General features: G+C 44.7%; 1 protein-coding gene across 2 annotated transcripts in view; it reads left to right on the top strand.

Moving 5' to 3' along the window:
* HDAC11 (histone deacetylase 11) overlaps positions 1 to 22421 on the top strand; it is an 810750-nt gene extending 788329 nt beyond the window's left edge. For both annotated transcript variants that reach the window (XM_069643979.1, XM_069643981.1), the window contains 2 exons: positions 5822 to 6007; positions 6761 to 22421. In XM_069643979.1, the coding sequence (XP_069500080.1) occupies positions 5822 to 6007; positions 6761 to 6943 (369 nt within the window). In that variant the 3' untranslated portion in view covers positions 6944 to 22421. The remainder of the gene's footprint in view (positions 1 to 5821; positions 6008 to 6760) is intronic.
* The last annotated feature ends 425 nt before the right edge of the window (positions 22422 to 22846 follow it).

A 22846-nucleotide genomic window follows, 5' to 3' on the forward strand; every position in this document is an offset into this window, starting at 1 on the left:
GAGTGCGGTTGGAACCACCACACGGTCAGTAAATGACTGCAGGAAGTGGTGGGACGACCTGCGCCTGCAAATCTGAAACATCCTATCGGCCAACCGCAGCCAAGGGCTGGCAACAGGCAGCAGTCCAAACTCCACCATAAAGCTGTCGAGGTGGGAAGAGACCTGCAGCTCAACCATCGACATGGAGGCCATTGAAGGAGTTGGTGGAGCAGAGTATGGAGTCCCATCATCGGCTGATGAAGGTGAGTGACCCTTTGCACACCACACAAGTCCCCACGAATACCTGACATCCAAAGTAAAACGTAGGCCAAAAAATGTGAACCTGATGAGATCTAATACATGAGCCATCATACACACATCCCTGTCGAGAAGCTGGACCCACCACTGTCACATCAAAATGCATGCTGCATGCAGCTCCTATACCTAATACACACCCAATACACAAACAAAAATCACATTTCACAAAGCATGCAAGCCACAACACACCTGTTGGCCTAACAGCAGACACCATGGAAAACATGACTACACCTGAGGGATGCCAATACTACCCCCCTCCCCCAATCTTGCAAGCACCCTGTCCACCACGCCAGCAAGCATGCAATGAACCACAAGGCCCAAACTGCATAAACACCAATGCATGCATGATGCAAGTACTCCCATCACTGATGCCCTGCCCCGCTGCCCCCCAGAGGCACCGATGCAAACAGCGATGAGGATCATGTAGCGCCTCACAAGGCACACACCAGTGCCCAACCGTCTGCACAGCCCCCAACACCTGTCCAACAAACACCTGCCCCTGCCCCCCTGGAGACACACAGGATGAGGCCACATCTGTGGCAAACGACTATGATGGCACGCAGTCGGCAGCCACAAGTTCAGTTGGGGAGGTAGCTGCATCCGCACAACATAGTGCTGATGAGGAAGAGGGGCATGAGGAGGTCACCCATGAAGGAGGCAGCATGTTGAGGGATGGTGGACATACGCCCAGCCCGAAGAACACACCACAGGGCACCCCTCAGCATGAGCCTGAAGGCCAGAGCGGCCAGGAGGATTGGTCTCCACCAGAGGACATCCCGTCCTGCGCACGTCCACACCAGCCATGGAAACGTCCACGTCCCCCGCAATACGGGTCCTCGGGGGACATTTGTCGAGGATAGAGGGTCAAAAGAGTCAATGCATGCTCTTGTAAAGCAATATGTTGCCGATGGGGAGGCAACACGGCGGGTGATGAGGGAGAACACTGAGGCCATCATCAAGGCCATAAATGAAAATTCTGAGCGGGTCCATGAGAGTTTTCAACTGTGGCCCAGATACTGGAGAGGATGGCCAACACCATGGAGCAGCGGCGTCCTGTGGCAACCGAGCCACATCCATCCACTTCCTCCACTACCACGCCTGCCAGCTCTACTCAGACAAGTCCAGTGCGCAGGTCCCTGCTCAGCATGCGGCGCACAGACATGCAACACCTTCCATCGAGAAGTGGGCGGCAGTAGCAGGAGTACACTGCACGTGTTGCCTGGAAGTGCATCTAGACACATGTTGGGCTCTTGTTGTGTGCAGGTGTTGTGGGGTAGGGGAGGGGATGTGTGGGGCGTTTGGGGGGTGAGGGAAGAAGGAGGTGGGGTGGGGTTGTTGGGGGATGAGGGGGGGTGGAACTGTTTGGGGGTGGGGGAAAGGGAGGGGCTGTTGAGGGGTGGGGGAGGTGGAAGAGGGGTGTGTGGGGGTGGAGGGTTCTCTCATGTTGTAAATTACACCCGTTCAATACACCAGTTGTGAAAATAAATCTGGACTGGACATTGCTTCTTCAGCGTGTGTCAATTTATTGCATGCCAGTGTACAGTGTGAATTCATCTCCAAACCCAGTGCCCATATTTCCCCTATCACAGTGCCCAGGGTCCCACATCCATATCACCCTCTGCATCCCAGTGCATCAGAAACTATGGTCTATCACTGATTGGCGCAAAGCACGTCCCTCGTGTGCATCGCGGCCTGGCCGATGTGCAACATCTTCTCCTTCCTCATCTTCTTCTTCACCTGGTGGTGGCTGGTCCATGTCAGGTGGCAGAGGAACGTTCCGCCGGATGCACATGTTATGCAGCATGGCACATACCATGATGATCTTGCCCACCTTCTCAGGACCGTAAATGAGTGCGCCACCCGACCTGCTGAGGCAGCAAAACGGTGCCTTCAACAGGCCAAAGGTCTGCTCAATGACCACACGAGTGCGTGTAAGTGCGTGTATGGGCACGATTAAAGTACTCTTCATGCCTGTTCTGTGGATTCCTGACAGTGGTGGGATAGCCAGCATCACCTGCATGGGAGCACAATAAGGTATGTGTAAGGGTATTTCTTCTATTCCATTTGTGCTCAGCCTGTACATCGTTCATGCTCATATGCAGTATATCGTGAATGGCAGCTATTGACTTCACATCTGCGCAACCATTTGCCCTGTACACGACTTGGCACTCCATGGGGCTGGTCTTGGGTGACGTACACGACTTGGGGGCCTTGACATTGGAATGACCAACCACCCAGATGGGGTGACAAGGTCAATGATGTACTCACATGTGAGGGTTGTGTGGCAGGGGATGAGACCAAATGCATGTTGGGCTATGTTTGATGCATTAGGCTAATGCCCAACGTGATATAGCTTGTTTAGTCTATCATGCTTTTGGATAATTGTTGACGCCATGCACGTGTCCCTTGACGTCTTCACACCAGTCACAATGGCACAATATGACTGTTGGTAGGGTCCCCCAGTGTAGGGATGTGTTCCTTGGATGATGCAGGGTGTCGACTTACATGCTGGTTCTCATGTGCTGTGGGTGATTCCCGCACCAATCGCACCCATGTTGGTGGTGTTCAATACTTAATGGTTCCAAATTGAGGCATCATTGTCACATGTGTTTTCCCATTTGTATTCATCTGCACATGTTGCCATGGTGTTATGCAGTGTTACTGTCGGGGAGGGGCAGTGACAGGGGATTTCCCTGAGGGGGAATTCATACTGCGCACTCATGGATGCATGTCCTGCGAGGTGCTTCGATGCGGTCATGTGTATTCAGCTTTGCGACTGCATGATGGTGCATTGTGGTGCTGTGGGTACGGTCAGGTGATGTCCAGTGGACAAGTTTAGGGGTGTGCGCTAATTGTGAGTCTAACATTTACACATTGGTGTGCGGCCAGAGTATGTCAGCCTCCATTTTCTGTCTCATGCATCTTATTTGTATGGTTATTGGCACAGTGTTTGCCAGCATGGACAGTGTCCAGACACCCCATTGAGGACACTCTCATGGCCCAGAGGGCAGACAGCTTGCATATGCATGTACCCCGCCCCCAAAATACACTCCCATGGCCTAGAGTGCAGACTCACCCAGCAGCCAGGCACGTTGGGCAGCATCTCGTTCCATATAGCAGGGTAGCAATGAGTTCTGTAGCACCATTGCATCATGCGTGGATCCTGGGAATTTGGCAAAGCAATGCGTTATCATCTTGCTTGCATTACACACCATCTGCACATTGATGGAGTGGTATAGCTTCCGATTGCGGTACACCACCTCCACGGCATGCGGGACTACCAACTCCACGTGGGTGCAGTCGAGTGCACCAATGACATTGGGCATGCCTGCCAGTGCATGAAATGCTATTTTGGTGTCATTCTCCTCCTGTAATGTCCTTGGTAGGGATATGTAAGCCCTTGCATGCTTTAGGAGTGCATCCAGCACTTGGTTTAGCACACCGGAGAAACATGGTTGCGCGATGCCATGCAGCTGGCCCACTGTGTGCTGGTAGGTGCCTGTGGCCAGGAAGTGGAGCACAGACGCCACCTTCAGCAGAGGGGGGATGACGGTGCAGATGTTAATCAGGCTGACCAAGTCTTCATATATTAGATCCACTATTGTGGTGATGGTGTCCCTGTCCAGGCGGTACAGGGTGTGGAACTGTGCTGGGGTTAAGTTGAATGGACTGGCCCTCATGCGAGGGATTGGTGGCTACCTGTGGGGAACCACTTCCTGCACTGGTGGAATTACTGGGGCTGTCTCACCCTCCTTCTTCTCCTGTGTCGCCTCTGTAATCCCTGGTGTACTGCCTGCTCAAGGAGTAGCAGGGCAGGCATGTCCTCCAGCTCCAGTATTGCAACTGCAAGTGGAATCATTTTGGTCTTGGAAGGGGTGTGGTGTGTGGGTGTGCTCCTTTTGTGTAGGGCCAGGCTCCATTGCCTCCACCTGTGCTGATTGTGTGCACCTGTGGTAGTTGGGAACACAGCAGTTTACTATTAACGGGTAATCCGCGATGCCGGATTCCCGCCATCATGGTGGCCCTTCTTACCGGCATCTGGATGCCAGTATGTGCATGTCCGTGTTACTCGTAATGTCCTCTTCCTTGCGGCATGCCGGTGTTACTGGTATGGTGGCCGCGCGCATGCCAGTATGGTGGTGCACAGCCACAGCGGGTCCCTGTCGATGCCGGTAGGACCGGCATTGCAGGTCGTGATGAGCTGGTCCGGTAAACGGTGCCGGTAATGCCTTACCAGTATCTCCATTACCGGACCCCCAACCTTGTAATGAGGCCCAATATCTTTACCATAGACAGCATACCAATCCCAGTCTCCCAGGCTGTAAAAACCCTGGGAGTCTACCTAGACTCCAACCCTTTCCATGACAAGGCAAGTAAACACCATTGCCTCGTCAGCGGCCTACCACTCCAAACTCCTCACCGCAGCAAGACCTTTCCTTTCAAAGCAAAACGGCCTGACTATAGCCAGAGCTATATTTGGCGTCTGACTTGATTACTGCAACAATGCACTACGGGCTGCCATTGGTATCCCTAGAAGGGAACACTTCTCAGCTGCCAGGAATCAAGCTCTTTGGTACCCGTCAAAGTACGCGTCATATTCAAAACACTGTCCCTCACCCACAAATGCATCCTCCACGCAGCACCTCAATACCTGTCTCAGAAATTCACCAGACCACTCACAGAAAGACTAATTAGAACCCCATATACCAACTTACTCTCAGTGCCTAAGGTCACAAAAGCACGGGCTGGAGGCTCCAGCTTTCCCTTTATTGCCGCAACCCAGTGCAACTCCCTTCCACCCAAGCTTAGAGGGATCTCATCCCACTTAGCCTTCCGTGAAGAAATCAAAACACGACTGTTCAACTGAAATCTCCCAGTATCGACCTATAGGGCTCTAAATGCGTTGAATTGTCCTGCATGCATCACTGCTTCCTATATATAGAACTTTGTCATGTGTACACTATGCCACCCATATAACCTGATCCAAACTTGCTACGCCTCATGTAACCAGTTGCAATGTCGTAACCTGTAACTAAGGCACTCTTTTGTAACAGAGCTTCGATGCCCATGGGCTGTCAGTGCACTTTATAAATGCAAATAAATAAATAGGTTGGTCTGGTTGTTCGTTGAACACAACTCAATTTGTTGGTGCTTTGATACAGAAGGTACTAGTATGCTTCTTGGTGGCCGGATACATACAATTGCAATGGAGATGTGTGTAGGTGGCAGTGTAACGGGTACTAATTTACTTTTTGAGGGGCGTAAGCGAGTAAGCATGAGGCAGATGAGGGACAGTTCTAGCAGGCCATGTATTTTTGAAGTTTTAGAGGATGATGAGGGTGCCTATCTAAGTTGTCTAATCTTCTATTCATACATCTTTGTGCATATTTTTCCAATATTTCGTTCCCCTTGATTCATGGTTCTTGTTTTGTGTTCTGATGTGAAATAGTCAAAGAAGGCAGCGCGATTAAAATCACTGCCAAGCGGTTTTAAATCACTTTGACATGGTGCATTTGTTTTGCAGGGGATCGTTAAGAGAGATGAAATCGTTTTTCAGATAGCAAAACGGCACAGAATTCCAATCTTGATGGTGACCTCTGGAGGCTATCAGAAAAGGACAGCACGGATAATTGCTGATTCCATCCTTAATTTACACAACATGGGACTGATTGAGAAGGAGCATGCAACCAGTGAAGCGAGAAACCCAAAGGTGGAGCTGATGATTGCAAGGTCCATTTCTGATGTGAATGACCTCTCGTTTTAGTCCATACACTTTGCTACTAAAGAAAGTATATTTGGTTGTAGGTCAACTGGTCGAATCTAAATGGTCGACAGGACAAATGGTCGAAAATGATCACATTTTTTTTTTGTTTTTTCACATTTTATTATTATTTTTTGGGGGGTCCCCCCCAACTCCCCTGTTTTTTGCTAAAAACCCCTTTTTTTCCCTAAACGAAAACCTAAAAAAATATATATAACTAAAAAAAAAATTCGATCATTTGCCCTGTCGACCAAATTGTGTCGACCATTTGTCTGTCGACCATTTGACTAGACACCAGTGTATTTATTTAGGCAGCCAGCATTCAATGGCTTCCTGATTGCTGAGATTTTTAACTTTTAGTCCTATCTCACTCCAGAGGGTACTTATTGTCTAATTATTGTGTACAAGAGCTAAAAACAAAGAATATAGATCTGTGTGCTCTGTCAATGCAGTTGAAGAATTACATCAACGTCTGCCACTTGAGCCTGTAAGCAAGCATGTTCACAGTTGATCATAATTCGTAATTGTACTGCATAGATTCCTTAGTTTTACTTTTATGCAGTTTCAAAAATGAAACATAAGGTTCTAGAATCGTGTAATTGATATGTGCCAAGAGACTCTTTTTTTTCTATGCAGTAAAGGGGTCACATAACACAGTCGGAATGCCTTCTTTATCTCACCAGCAAACCTTTCTTTTTCTAGGAAGAATTCCTGACAATTTGCTGTGGGGTGCTGTGCCATACCTGTGTCAGTGCCTCCCTCACATTTCTCTGCGGCACCTCTTCATGTGTCATCCATGCATTAAAGTGTTTGTCTAATAACCATCACATTTGCAAACTGTATTTAACAAGTGTCTTAGGCAACTGGCTTTCCTTAGTGCAGTAAGGAATTGTGATTGGTTTCTACAGCTGCATGTGCATTATTCACTATGAATAGTTGTCAGTTTAGAACTGAAATATGTATTAAGACATGAAAGCTGGCATTCATTAATTTGCACCCCCTGTATATACCCTTATGTATTAATAATTGTATGTTGATTTTATACCTTCTGTTGTAACTAAGCTTGGCATATACTTGTAACCTTTGCGCCCTGTTACCCTTGGGTATGTTGCACATTATAAATAATAAAACAAACAAACAAAGCCATTATTGACCTCCTCCCAGTCAATCAGAATGTTCAGAATGCAGTCAATAACTACTTGTGTTGACTGCATTGCAGACATACTGACTTTAGGAGGAGCCAGGAAAACAACAGAATGCATTCAAGAAAGAGATGCTAATGCCAAAGCTGTTGGAGTTCAAATAAGTTTGCAGTTAAAATGCTTACATTGCAAAGACAACCTAGTTATTAAAATATCACAAAATTAAACCACATTTAATTTACTAACTCATTTTGCATACTTTGCTCATTATTAAACGAACATATTTTTCTATAACACCACAACTCCAAAACCTTTATTTCTACTAGCAATAGATGCTAATAGCCGTACAGACCTTGAGAGATGTAATTATCACTTGGGAAGAGAACTTTTTCCCAATGTTCAGGGTTTGCTTCGGACCTTAAATTGGGAGGTGGTTATTATCATGCTATAATGAACTTTCCCCTGGTCTAGCGCACTATATTAATTAACACATGCAGTACAACTAAGGTTAGTTTGCAATTGATAGTATGCAAGCAACTCCATAAAGCAAGCGTGCAATGTAATTCCCTAAAAACATGTACATCGCAAGTTCGCACTGCAGTTCATGCTATAATCAAAGAAATCACTTCCTGTAATTCTACCTTGTTGCTGGTAGCTACTGTGCTTTGGTGTATTCCCATTGCAACTACTCTAGTCCCGTAAACTAGCACTCTGCTTGGAACCCAAAGTTGTTAGAGGTATCTGAAAGCGCAGTTTTCTCATCAATGAAGCAGTGGTGTGCACTTTTGAACTCCCAAGCCCAAAAACCTGCTGCACGATACATATTATACACATGATCCAAGCTGAAGAGCATGCCTAGATATAACAGTATTAATACTAATGACATGACCACATTTTTGTGCAATTCTTAATCCGTGGATTCTGCTGGCTTCAAAGCAATTTAATAATAGGGGTTATTAGCCAGCTACAACAGAAATGTAGTTGTGTTATCGGAACTTCCTCACTGATTCTTTATTTTCATTTAGGTCTGCATCAGGCATTTATGAGACCAGACAGTTGTTATTCTGAATAAAGTTTATGGAATTGAATTATCATCCCCCTGTGTGCTATCCAAATTTGTAGAGAACATTTACATTTTAAATGATGTAAGTTCCAAAGGTTAAGTATTTTCGTACAGTTAGCCGACACATTTTTCACACACCATGCTCTTTTTCAAGAATTGTGCTTAGGTCAGTAGATCTGTGGTCTATATTTGCGTTGTGACAGGTGTAGCTCCTAGCAGCCTCGAAGCTGAAACAAACACTTGGGGCAGGTTCTCAAACCGTTGTTGGTGCAAGTGATGAGATGCACTTGTGCTTTCCATGACCTGTGGCAATAAAAGTTGTGGCCTATGCACAGGGCCTTCCAATGTGCGCAATCCCCCATGTGTGCATTTAAGGGGGCATTTCTGAACATTTCAAGCATATACACAAATGGGATGGACTTTAAAACGCGCACAACACTAAGACATCCCTCTACACCTTATTGGAACAGGCACAAGGGAGGTTCATCGCATGACAGGGCCATTAATGACCCTGTCATGAATTCTTTTGTAAGTGGGACAGCAGCGGTATGAACCACTCCCACCCACTGCATTTCTATCCCTCAAAAAGCGTTAGAAATGCTTCTTCTTTATGTACATTTCACTGACAGGCCATTTAAGCTCCTGTCAGAATGACTTGCATTCCGAGCACCCCTGGGTGAGCTAGGAGCTTGTCATACATTAGTGTTGGGAGCGTTCATATGAAGTGTGAATTTTGATTGATGTACGCATTTCCCCTTTGAGAATAAGGTGGCCTGCGCATTTCACCTCACCTTTTTATTTGCACTTGTTTTTGAGAATCGCCACAAAGGAGCTACTAACCTTTTCGCAATTGGTTGGTGTATTACATGATAATGATTGCACCATTGCCTTAAAAAAGCATGTTTTGTGCAAAACACTCGACAGTAAATTGTATTGTGAGACTTAAACCTTTGGAGCTTTAAGTAAAAATTACAAAATAATTTGTAAATACTTTGCATAATTTTGAAACTGAAATATTACTTCTTAGTGCAAGACTTAAATTCCATAGACATTATCACCCGATTTTAAGGTGATAATGACATTGTAAGGATGAAAAGCAGAGTTGTTGCTACCAGCTGAAAGCACTCCCCCTATTTACCATTGCATAATGTTAAAGAAAAAGAATGTTTTATTAAAAACTGGCATAATTATTTAATTAACCTCCTGTCCTATATATACTATGTGAGGAAAGTGCTCGATTTTTGGAGAAAAACACATGCCTCATGCACAATGTTAAATAGGTGCAATGTTTTCACATTTTACCCCCTGCAGGGATTCAAACTTGTGCATTTCATGCCGCCACTATGACTGAGGTGAACACCTAACTTGCAGAGCTATTCATCCAACATATGATAAAGGACGGGTGCCTGGTGGATCCCCGGAGACTAGTGTATCATATGGAACAAGATTACACTATCCTTTCCTTGCAAAACAGTACCTTCCATGCACCCTGCCCTCCTCCACTGCTATCACTTGTCTATCATAATACTTTCTGGATAACATTTAGTAACTTTTTTTTTCAACTCCTTTTCGATCTTTGAACCATTTATGGCGCTCTGAGACCCTCTGAGTAGTGCCAGCGCTAAACAGAAATTCAAATAAAATTGACTCTTTCGTAACCTGTTAGAGGCGCAAATGCAATTATAAGTATTTAAAAAAATCCCATAGTAGTGAATGTCAGACAAACGGTAACTGGAAAATATAGCTCTTTCCAAGAAACAATAGCTAAAGACCTGAAAGATAAGCTAGTCTAATATTTTATTATAAAAGGGCTAACCGAAGTTTCACTGGTGATAGCTCAGAAAGCTAAAAGCAGTGATGAGAGATGAGGCTATTAGGAAAGGATCATACAAAAAACATATGAAAAACATATTGCAGGAAGATCAAAATCCTACATTCAAGTGCCCATTCAAGAACATCACAATGGCACAGCATATGACTGCAACAACATAAATGCAAAATAGGTCTGTTTGCATGTAAGAGAGCTGGTGTACAAATTAAATCAGGAAATTCATTATTAAGGATTCTGGTACATCTCATCAGACCGAGGAAGCTGTCAGGGCACATTCTCTCAATAATCTCTAACACCACTGAGCCGTAAAACAATTAATACAAGTATTTTCAAATTATTACAATCTCTATTCCCCATAGTGCATCAAAGAAGAGTGTAAAGATAGGCATTTTTCCAGAAACTCAAGACTCAGTGTGCAACAAACTTCTGGGACCAAGTCAAATAAAAGGAGGGGAAGGAAACCATCAAGTCCATGAAAAACCACCACCCCCCAATGCCTGATGGCTACCCAGTATAGTAACATAGACAATTCACAGGAGTACTGATCTGTTTTATACCATACCAATTTATGCAATCACATTCTAACACAGCAAGACCTTCCACTCTGACAAGATAATCCTGCATTAGCCTTGTTCATAAACCGGTCAAATGCACATTACAGTGGCCAAGCTGTCATTCAATGTCTCTTCTTTACTTGAACATAAAATCCTCAACAAAATATAGGCAGATGGACTCAAAATATGTATATATCAAGTTGTTAATACCAACCAAGTGGGTGATTCCATCAGGAAAGGAAACTCGCAGGACTACATGATTGGTGTATCTAATTCACGCAGGCACTAGGTCAGAGACTCCCGCTGCCTTGGTTTCAGTCATTTTCTAACTAGAACCCTTGATTACAAACACATTTGCTGTGTAGTTATTCCAGTGGAAGGAAATGCAATACAGCTCACTGTGAGCACAATTCCTACTTGGAGAGGTGAGAGCTGATAACTTGGAACTCTATAGTGGGATGAACCAGGAATGTGCACTATTACCTCTGATTTTGAAAGTTCTCTAGAACCACTAGCATGCATGATCCAAGGCTTCCGTTGGGGAAACAACAACTGGAACAAACTGCTAAATAACAAGCTCCTATTCAGAGTGAGGAGACACCTACAGTCATTAAAATACCTCTAACAGCGCTCCAGAAACCAGTCCAGGAAAAGGTTCTGCTAGACATTATAAAGTCCCCATCGCTCCCTACAGTGCCCTCCATTTTACCAGACCAAATTCTGGAGCACCAGATGAACTCTGAGTTCAAACAGGGGTACTCACAGTTTTTTTCCAATGAAGATGACTACTCTGACCCTCCACCTCCTCAAGGCAAGGGACCCCAACACAAGTGGCCTCACAGTAGATCCCAGTAGGCCCAACACCAATGCCGGTGGTTCCAAACCCAACAACTGCAATCCAAGATGCATTTAACACACAGATGCTACCGTTGCTAAAGGTTTTGTCCTCTCTTAAAACGCTAGTAGCACAACTGGACAAAAGGTTACCAGAAGCCTCATACATCCAGGACATATCAGGGCCATCAGGAATACAGAGGAAGGATTTACCAAGACCATCAGGAATAGTGTGGAGGCCAGACAATCGGGGGTATAAAGCAAAGTATGTCACAGTCTTCCTGTGCAAGATGGCGTTCTCCACGCAGACCGCCCTTGCAAACCAATAAGGGCATCTCCGGCACCATCCATACTTAGATCTAAGGGGCCCCTCGAGCGGCTACTGGACTCTTCCAGAAATTCGCCAATTAGACCTGCCGACTCTCTGCTTTTAAGAGCAAGAAGAAGGGGAACTTGGAACAACAGATCCAGATGAGGATGCAGGTGACACGACTTTGACTGTTGCCCAATCTCCCCCTCATGATGATTGGGATGTTAGGGATATGGGTATGGATCACATACCCAATGAGCATCCAAAACAGTCCCCTCCTGATGAAGTGGGAACGTTTCATGCCATGATGCCATAGGCATGTGAGGAATTCGGATTAACACTGTCGGAAAAAAAAGAGCCACTGTTTTCCGTTCGATCTTATGCACAAAAAGCAAAAATCAGTCATGTCTATACCTATATAAGATGATGTCTAGGAGGAGAGGTTACTCTTCATGAAGAAGCCTATCTCCTAGCCACGCTCAAAGGCAGGCTTGAAAAGATATACAGGGCTGCAGACGTATCTCCCAAGTGCCTAACTTCTCAGCCCAATGTGGATTCTGTGGTCTCAGCCGCGGGCGGAACACAAACACCCAGGGCTCCAAGTGCACTGTACCTCTGGAAAACGAAAGTAGAAAGGGGGATGCCTTTGGAAAGAAAATACTGGCAACCAGAGCAACCACAGTGAAAGTGGCAAATTTGTTAGCAATCATGACTCGATATGATCACGAAATGTGGAACTTTTAGAGCACTTACCAGACGACAAACGTAAGTAGACTCTGACTGTATCACACGAGGGAGAAGTACATTGCAGTAAATATAGCATAGACAGGATTTAAACAATGGTGTAGTGTTGCACTGACAAGCATGGCTAAAAAGTACACGCTTTCGACCTGATGTGCAGTCTAAGGTCATTGACGTGCCCTTTGAAGGGGATCAACTCTTCGGGCCAAATGTCGATGAGGCCTTAAAGGCAATTAAAACAGACTCGGATACAGGGAGATCGCTCAAGTCCTTTCAATATTCAAAGTGCAATTTTTGCCCTTTTCGAGGAGCTTCAGGACGATCTGTAGGTTCAGCCAGGGGCAGCAAACCCTATAAAGAGGGTCATACTACTCACAGGCATACAGAAAAACATACACCTACAAAGCTAAAGAATACAAGCCCCCAGCAACCTCGCAAAGGGGAGACAACAAAAGCAGGCCTGACTCGAACAAACCAGGCGCCCCCATAGAATGCCAAACAGAAGTATGTCAGTGAGGACACTCATGCAGCTACTGGGAGCAATGTCATCATGCATCCCGTTAATTCCCCATTGCAGGATCCGCATGAAACCATTGCAGGAATTTCTATGAGACCACTGGTCTCAAACAAGCGGAACATGGAACGACAAGCTAAGAGTCGTGGCACACCTTGTTTGCCAGCTCCATTGGTGGGCAAACCCCTTGCACATAATAAAAGGGATGCCCCTTCTGGAGGTCCCGTTTCAACTGTGATCACAGACCCGATTCTAACAGGATGGGGTTGCCAATTAGGAGATTTGTCCATCAAGGGTCATTGGAGTGCATAGGAATCAAAAATGCATATAAATGTACTACAACTAAGGGCTGCATTCCATGCCTTTCAGTCTTTCAATAGAATGGTGGTCTGGGTGTTGACGGACAACACCACCATCATGTATTATATACGAAAACAAGGGGGCACTCACTCCAGGACGTTGTCTCAGGAGGTGCAGGCAATATGGCACTGGGCAAACTGCAGTTCAATCATGTTACAAGCCTTCCACCTACCAGGCAAGCAGAACGAAATGGCAGACCAGATCAGCAGGGCAGTGAATCAGAGCCACGGATGGCAACTATTAAGCACACAGCTGAACATGGTGCTCAAACAGTGGGGGTCACCTTCAATTGACCTATGCAACACAGGAGAAGAAGAGATGTCCAAAATGTGCCAGCAGATACCCACAAGAGAGTTTCCAGGGACACTTTCATGCTGTCATGGGAAGGGGTGTTCGCCCATGCATTCCCCCAGATACCAGTAATGCGCAAAGTCTTTGTGACGAATCAACTTCTGGGGTGCCAGTGGCCCAGGGATGAATACCGGTCTCTAAACCATCAATCAGCCCCACACCTCTAGTATACCAGAAGGGATCCGAACAGATTGGAACACAAGTAAATCGTAAACCTCTTTGTCCAATTTTTGGGAATGTGGACGGAACATTTGTGTATCGTTGGTTAATTGCAACACAGCGAAAATACAGTTATTACCCAATGATAAAAGGGACTGTCCAGTCAAGGTTGTGGGATAAACCTGAGGGTATTCTTCTGAGTAAACCTCGGGGATCCCTTATTCACGTGGGCAGGGGAGGGCTGGTGCCCACAGATCCCAACCCTGGGGGTGGACGAGCGGGGGAGTATCACCTGGGTAGGGGAGACCAGGGTTATGCTCGGGGAAATGCCCCAGCTGAGACGCAGTACTACATGACGGAAGAAGGAGAGGACGAAGTCCCTGAGAGTTTCTTTGCATATTCCACATCTACCTCCCTTCCACCGAAGAAGCTCCCTTAATTAAATCTAACCACCCCTACATCTCTGGTAAACCAACTGTTAAAAACCACAACTCCCAGAATCATTGTTTTCCTCCTGAATACTCCCAACTGTTCTTTTCCACATCCCTATGATTATTCTTTCGTGAACTCTCAAATGGGATTGACAAAACAATACCATTCCCACAATTCCCCCTGTTCCTTTCACAATAATACTCCTGGTCAGTCATGTATGTTTCACAAACCCTATCCATCTCATCCTTCCGAGTTAACCAACCATCTCCAGTCTTTTTTAATACCTTTTTCCAATCTTACCATGTGGGATACTCAGATACTCTAACCCCCCGCCCCCTTTTCCGACGCAAATAATTTCACACCCCAATGAAGACATGGGACTAAGTCCAAACCCGTTTACCTGACATATCTCAACCTAAGGGCCAGGCCGAGTCAGGCAATTGATGGGAATCACACACACCTTTCCTTTCCCCACAGGGATAAAAGGTGGAACATGAGAGAACAGAGCGAGCAAGGCAGAACACACGACGTGAGAGCTAACTCGAGCACGGCAGTTCAAGAGGAGGCGAAAGACAGCAAATACTGATAGGGTGACAAGGAGAGAAGCAAACTTTCCCTCTCCGATCAAGGTCTGTGAAACCTCTGCAGATGGAAACATAAGGCTGCGAATAAAAGCCAGCGTGTGTTGCAGCAGATGCGCATGGTACACAAGACCCTCAGTTGATTACCAAGCCAGGGAGAAATGCTTGTCTCGGAGGTACCAACCTTGACTCCAAAGAGAAGGAAGGCTAAGCGGTTCATCAGAGCCGGTGAGTCAAGGGGAGAGTCGATAAGAAACCGAACTGTGTTGAACGAAAAGTAGCGAACGGCTGATTTGAACTTTTAAAGGTTTAAAGAAACTATTAATGAAAGAGGGGGATAGGCAGCTACAGAGGCGTCCAGCACCACGTGGGTGCTCACACAGGAAACTCTGGGCGTTTACTCGATGTTAGAGACTACCGTAACCAGAAAGACTTGGGAAGAGGCGAAGAGAGGTCAAAGTGGTCATACAGGGGTCTTGTAAAATCCTCTGTACCGTTGAAAGCCTTTGACCAACAGATGATTGGGAAAGCTAAGGGAAATTAATCCTGCATGATATGATATGATATGGCATTTGTAACGCGCCTATACACAAGTGTTTCAAGGCGCGAACGAGGCAGGGGGGGGAACAAGGGGAGGCAGACAACAATCCTACTAGGCCTGGTGTCATTCAGATCGCGCAAGTGCAAGGGTAGGGGGACTGGGAAAAGTGCAAGGGGAAGGGGAGAGGGGAAAGTGCAGTACATGGTTAGTAGAATACAAGATAAATAATAGGGCCAGCTGGTGGCAAGTGCAAGGAAAGTGCAGTACATGGTTAGTAGAATACAAGATAAATAATAGGGCCAGCTGGTGGCAAGTGCGGTGAGCAAGAAGTGCCAGGTACTGGTTGAACAGCCAGGGGGAGAGGTTAGATCCCTTGGGGACACCGCAGGTAGAGAAAAAGATGTCAGAGAGGAAGGAACCCAGTGGTGAAAAGTAGTACATGAACAGTGCGTTGAAACGGTTGGCTGGGGTAAACCCGGCGGAAGGTTGCTAACAAAAGAGGGCAAAGTCTTAAGTACCGAAATACAGTGAACTGTCTGTAAAAGTTGGCAGGAGTGAACCCGGCAGAGGGAAGCTAACAACCAGAATAGTGTGTTGACTGAAGTGAACCTGGCCAAGGGGTATACACAGTGAACCGTCTGTAAAAGTTGTTGAGGGTGAACCCGGCAGAGGGAAGCCGACAACCAGGGGCAAAACCCAAAGAACTGTTTAAATAGACGTTAAGATTGATGAATGCAAGAAGTATTAGAAGACATGGGGAAGTGAATTGTCCCCCTTGTCAGTTGGTTCCGAACCCAGCCAAGGGAGATCCAGGAGCGAAAAGTCATCAGCCAAAGTTCATTGAGAAAAGGAACTGTTTAGTTGTTTTGTTGAATACGACTGGTGAGGGGTCTGCGCCCGAAAGAGGGAAACCCAGGGGTGGAGCCATCACCCAAAGTATACGTGGAACAGAACTTTGTGTGTTTGTTGAATGCATCAGTCCCTCGAAGGCAAGAGACTTTTATTGAAAAGAGACTTAACCATTTAAGAAGCTGGAACAGAACTGTCGACTCGTGCTGGGAAAGCTCGGGTCTGTGCTGTGCTCATGAGATTCACCTTGTCCCGTGCTCAAAACATGGGGAAGGGAGACCGCTGCTAATCATATCCTGACTTATTATTTGTGAACACTTCTTTCTTTATTGAGAACATTATCCCACACTTCTTTTTGTGTTTAGAATAAGGGTTGGCAATAGTTTTTTTTAAAATTATAGGCCTTTTTACTTTGACAAGACGCCACAAGGACTGCCTTATTTTTCGTTTGATGGTCGAAGCTTGCTCCCATCTTAGATTTAGGTTTAGATTAGGTGTTTTTCCACCCTGCATTTACAGTTTAATAAACACCCTTGACTGTGATCACTTGTGTCTGTCTTCACTGTTGCCACCATGGGTTCCTTATAGTTGTATACAAGTATCTACTTTATTATTATTACAACAGACAGTTCTAGCACACTATACAAAATACAGCCCACCCTGTAAGGGAACACAGAGGACAGACAGTTTCACAAAGGAAAGGGATGCACTCTGGGTACTGACCGGAGGGTAGTTGGTAAAGCAATCAATCTTAACTGTTCAAGGTTATTTGGTTTCAGCACCAAGGGATCAAGGGGTCGTAAATGTCGCTATGGGCCTTTAGAGAAGGACCAGGGGGACAGAACTACAATGTACCTGGTGCTTGGGATGATCTTGATGCTTGACAGTGTCGAGTCGCTTCCAGGGTGTTTTGCAGCTTCTGCGACAGAGTTCAAGATAGGAAACCTCTGCGGGTATCAGGCGGCAGGCAGTTCGGCAAGCGAGGCTAGACGGACAGCTGTAGGATGGCCTACAAGGCGGCTCAGGTTCAAGAATCATTGTCTCTGTGCCAGTTGGCGGATCTATAATGCTAGTCGAGGCGTCTAGGACGGCTTTAGTGACTGCAGTGTGACAACAGTCAGTGGTGTAGCCGGTCGCGTTTCAAGGGCTCGACTGCCTTTAAAATTTCCTTAAAAGGTGGATTCTGGTGATGCTTGTGTGCACTCCTCCTAGATTCTTCTCAGGGCTTGTGGTGTCCTTTCAAGGCAGACGGCCCAAAGCTGAGGAGGATGTTTGCAGGCAACGGCCTTGTCCTTTGTTCAGAGACTCTTTGGCACTTCCTACCTAGGAAACTTGCTGGCAGAACCTAGCAGGGCACGCTGTGTGCTCGCTGGGTACCGGTACTGGAGCTGCTGGACGGGTATCTCCCTATATTCCCTGGGAGATGTTTAGGGGAGGGATCTTGCTTCCCTCTTGGAAATCTTGGCCTTACTTCTTTGGCGGAAGCTATAAGGCAGACTGTACCTTCAGCCAGGGTCCAGATGAGTCCTTCTTCTTAGTCCTTTCAGAGTCGTCGGTTGATCTGCTAAGTGAGGGGTTCAGCCCTCTTTTAAAGTCAAATGGGCCCCACTGATTGGTACAGGCTAAACCTACCTTAAGGAACCGATCTGGGGTCCCCACCAACAATCTTCTGTTATGCGTGAGGTCAGGACCGGAGAGCTTTGCAACAGGAAAGGTAAGAGGTGCCAAAATGTACTCCTAAGTCCCACCCATCTTCCTGTCTGTTTTAGATCAAAGTGTCTCTCTGGTTAACTGAGCCCTCTGTGACTCTTGATCAAAGCGCAGGTCTCCCTTGAAGTTTGTGGTGAGAACAGACTTCTGTCTCCCGCAAATCACATACTTCGTCCCTCTGAAAGCGGTCAGCTCTGCAGGGGTTTCCTACTGTAAATAGTGGACCCAGACATGCCATTCACTGTCCTTCATACAGAGGGTGGGAGCTAGCTTCAAGTTCACACATTGCATATCAAAGAGGTGTTGGTTTTCCTTCCCATTGTTAAGTTCTGTGACCAGGCCTATTTGCAGGCCTGGTTCAATTAACTCATCAGTATGTGCCGTCACCACACAGAACTTAGACAATAGCACAGGGTGGATCCATGGAGCCTTTGATATTTAATTAGGCTGGCCATGGCAGGAGGAAGGTGTTGCCCTGCTCCTCTGGATGTTTTTGTGCACCCCTTGCTGTCACCTGTCAAATTAATGTGACAGGAAGAACTGTGCCTGTAGGCTGTGTCCCCCAGAGTACCATGGACTTTGTGTTTGTAGTGCGGTGAGCATTAGAAAATGTGTGCTGATTAGCCCCTCACATTTTCTGAGGTTGATCTTCCATCATTAATTTGCATTTTTTTAAATCAAAAAGCCCAGGCGAGCGCACACTCCCGTGCGGATCGTCGAGTTCCTCACAGTCCTGCAAATGATGTTGATGTACAAGCCCAAAATCATCCTCATAGCCCCATCATGGCCGAGGCAAGCCTCTTATTCAGACACTCTACATCTAGCTCATGGCCGTCCCATCTCTCTGGGCTAGGCACCAGACCTACTATCACTGCACAATAAACTCGTGGTTCGGCACCATCGAGGATCCCTCAACCTCAAAGCATGATTCCTGATTTCATAGAATTCGGACACATTCCAATCCTGCAAGATTGTAGAGAAATCATCAATGCAGCAAGAGCATCCTCTACTAACAAATCATATGGATACAAGTGGACCTGTTTCTGTGCGTGGTGCGCTCAACATCAGTGGCACCCCCTCCACATCACGCCACATCATCTTTTACCATACTTGTTAAAGCTGGCCAAGGAGAATCTGTTGCACTCCTCCATTCAAGTGCCTCTGGCCACAATCTCCAGGTACAATAGAAGAGAGTGCGTAGCCCCCCTGTATAGTACAAGAATTGTGAAACATTTTATGAGGACTTTTTAGTACCTACCCACCAAAAAGAAAGCAGCCACCACATTGGAGTCCTCGCGGCACTACTCACATTTGGTATGTCTCTTGCAAAATGGCCTTTCTACTACCACTAATGTCGTTCAGGCGAACATCGGAAACACAGGCTCTATCAATAAAAGAGCCATAGCTGTGTTTCAAGCCAAACAAAGTGATCTTAAAAATGAATCCAAGTTTTATCCCTAAAGTGCTCACGGACTTCCATTTATAAACGAAAATAACACTACCAGCTTACTTTGCTAAACCCTCCACTCTGGCTGACAAAGAACTGCACTCATTGGAACTGCGCAAGGCCTTGAAGTTTTATCTGGTCAGAACAAAAGCTTTTAGGCATACGGCACAGTTATTTGTGTTCTTTGGTCCTCCATGCAATGGTCAGCCTATCTCTGCAAGAGCAATGGTAACTTCAAGGGGGGTACTTGGGAAGTGCCACACACTTTTGTGAAACACTACTGCATGGAAGGACAGAATGAATCGGAAGCAAGAGTGGGAAGAGCAGTGTTACAGCGTCTCGTTCAGTAAGGTAGGCCTTTCTCCCCATGCTCCATTTATTGCTGTTATGTTAATGCTGTATATTCTATTCAAAGAATGTGAATCCATGAAAGATCTAAAGGAGTATGTTGCTTACCTGTAACTCCTGTTCTGAAGCATTGCTATCTTTCATGGATTCACGTGCAACCACCAACTGCCTCTGGGTGAGTAAGGCTGCTATAAGTAGCCCTCCAGGCTTAGCATCTCTAAATGGCCTCTAGGGTGGGGCATTGTATACTCGATGGCCCATTGGTTGGGCCACAAAACACCCAAAAAGACAGTGATGGGTTGCAAAATTGAAAAAAAGTCTCTATTAAATAATATAATCTGATGTTACCGAGGATTCCCAGCCTGATGACGGGAAATATATAAAGCATCTTAATCCATAGAAGATAATAATGCCGGAGAACAGGAGGTGCAGGTAAGCAACATACTCCTTTCTTTACACTCAGTGTGAAAATCAGACCATTGCAAAGTGCCAGCACATCGATGTTCAGATTTGTTCTTGGAGCTAATCCCTGAACAAGGGTTTTGATTGAAGTCTGTTTGTGTAAGAACGCTATCTCTCCTTGCATCGGGGTGGCCATCTTTGAATGATTTCTCAAGTTCAGTAACAAAGGATTCTCCCCAAAGTGTTAGTGAAATAATTATTGTTTTCAAACACCTATATTTCTTACTGTACTAATCACACACGCTAGTTAACAGTTTCTTGGAAATGTCTCTATAGATTTCATAATTTAGAAAACTGTAGTCAAGACATTCTGATCAAAATAATATAGTCCTAAATCCTCACAAAAACATTTTAGTCCAGTCAAAGAAACACAATCAATTAACGGAAACTGAAAAATTGTGTCCGTCATCAGCAACTATTAGCTAAGTGTCCTGAGACAAAATCCAAGGACTATTCACATGCAGAAGTAAATGTGTGATTAATGTTATATTCTAACAGTGTTTTTGGCTATGCTCAGTAAGCTCTTTGCCAAATACAGTCAACATATAATAAGTTGTGTAGAAATTTAAATTGTTTGTCAAAGGATTGTCTGTAGGCATGCCACTCTAGTCATCCTTAAGCACATATGGCTTTGGAGCCCTTAGTTTTAAATGTAGTTTCCAGTATCTGTGGTCAAGTTAATAGAAAAGCACTAACTTAACTTTCAAGCTGTTCTATAACTGTTACATGGTACAATGATTTCATGCTGTTTTAGCTAATTATTGCGCAAATAAAATGCACATAATAGTAGACATAACTACTAAACGAATATCGTAGCTGCTTTTCACTTTTTAGAGGTGACAAAATGATGGAACTGAATAGAATAGCCACCTCGTTGTGAAATGATAAACCTGTCAGGACTGCTTTACCGAGCTTGTATCTGAGATAAAATGGTCCCAAAATGGTGTTGAAAAGTGTCAGTGAGACGGCTGATTATTGCACAACTTATGTATACATGTTGCTCTCAAATACAGTAGGGCTTTCAGATAGATCTTTAATCGTCCATATAAGCTGTGAGTACTTTAAATATTCTAGGTCTAAACCCATATATTTGCCATTTCATGATGTGGATGTTTTACAGGTGATCTTAACTGTCTACAACTCGAATTGTAAATTGTTAAGTAAAAAAACAAATGGTTAACTTTACATTATAGGTTCAGAAATTGAGAAATGTAACTGTTTTTTTAAGGTGCATGTCTCATTAAATAATAGCTACACAAAATGTATTAAAATAGTGAATCAATAGATAAAGGTTTTTCAACCCTTTTACTTACAGCCCCATTTACACAGCCTTAGAGCAGGATGTAACAGCTACAAGGAATACGCTTGCCAGTAATGTGTACACAGATGACTTGGAACACAATAATTGCTGCAGACCTTGGTTACAGTTTTTTTAGTGTGCTTTGGTATAAAGGTAATTGCATAGGCATTTACCATATAGAGCTATAGAAAACAAACACCTTTTAGCTCATATGTATTTGAGTTACCATTCTGTGACTGTACACCGTTGGGAGAGGGTGCAACTCCTGCAGAGCACAGAGCGAACAAATGCAACAATGGTGGAAAGTGGAAGGCCCTAAACATTAAATTCAACTCATTTGTATATGTTGTCACTGGGGTAAAGTATTTGTTAGAAAATTACAAACTTGGTTAAAGACTTGAGGAAAACGTTTATATAAATACAATATTTATTTCATGATCTCTAAACAAGTTATTTAAAAAATAATATATGACAGTTATTGAAATGTTTCTATTACTTGTCAAACCTGTAATTTGATGGCATATGTTATTAATAATTAAAGTACTTGCTATGAATATATGCCTTGCTTTACATTTTTCCTGACTACTTCATTCAGATGAAAATGTTTTTTTAAAACCCAAAATTAAAATGAAACTATTACAGCTAGACTGTTCAGAGCACTGTTTAATAGAGTATGGTGTGATTTATTTGTGCCTTTTTTCTAATTTGAAGTTTTAACAATGGCTGACATTTGTATCATCTAAATATATTGACATTCAGTTGTGGAAACATTGCTAAATGTGTGGGCAAAGCACATGCAATTTCTAATAAACATGTCATGGTTTTTTGTGTGGATTTCGCATTTTGACTTGCATGTATGTTTTTGGGCATCTTTACCAATAAATTCCAGAGACAAACCAAAAAGGTGGATAATTTGTAGAGTGGAATAGGACATCTGCAAATGTGCAGTTGCTCTTTTTTTTTTTACAGCATGAATGGTAAAATTATTCATCCTTTATTGGATTTTCAAATAGATTCATCATTTGAAGGACAATTATGTGAGGTGGGAGATGCAATATAATGGTAGATTTTGACTTAACAAACACCATATTTAAAGAAAGGATGGAAAAGAGGGCACATATAGGTAAAGTATAGTTGGCATTCTAGAGATTAATGTCTACTTTTAATTTGAGGGATTTGCGCCAGTCTGAACACGAGGGAGGAGTGTCTTTTTAGTATTAAATACATCAGAATTACTCCCATATGGTTCCCGGTGTCTG

The sequence above is a fragment of the Ambystoma mexicanum genome, chromosome 2p, assembly GCF_040938575.1.
Source record: "Ambystoma mexicanum isolate Mex_15411 chromosome 2p, UKY_AmexF1_1, whole genome shotgun sequence".
In the NCBI taxonomy this organism is placed as follows: Eukaryota; Metazoa; Chordata; class Amphibia; order Caudata; family Ambystomatidae; genus Ambystoma; species Ambystoma mexicanum.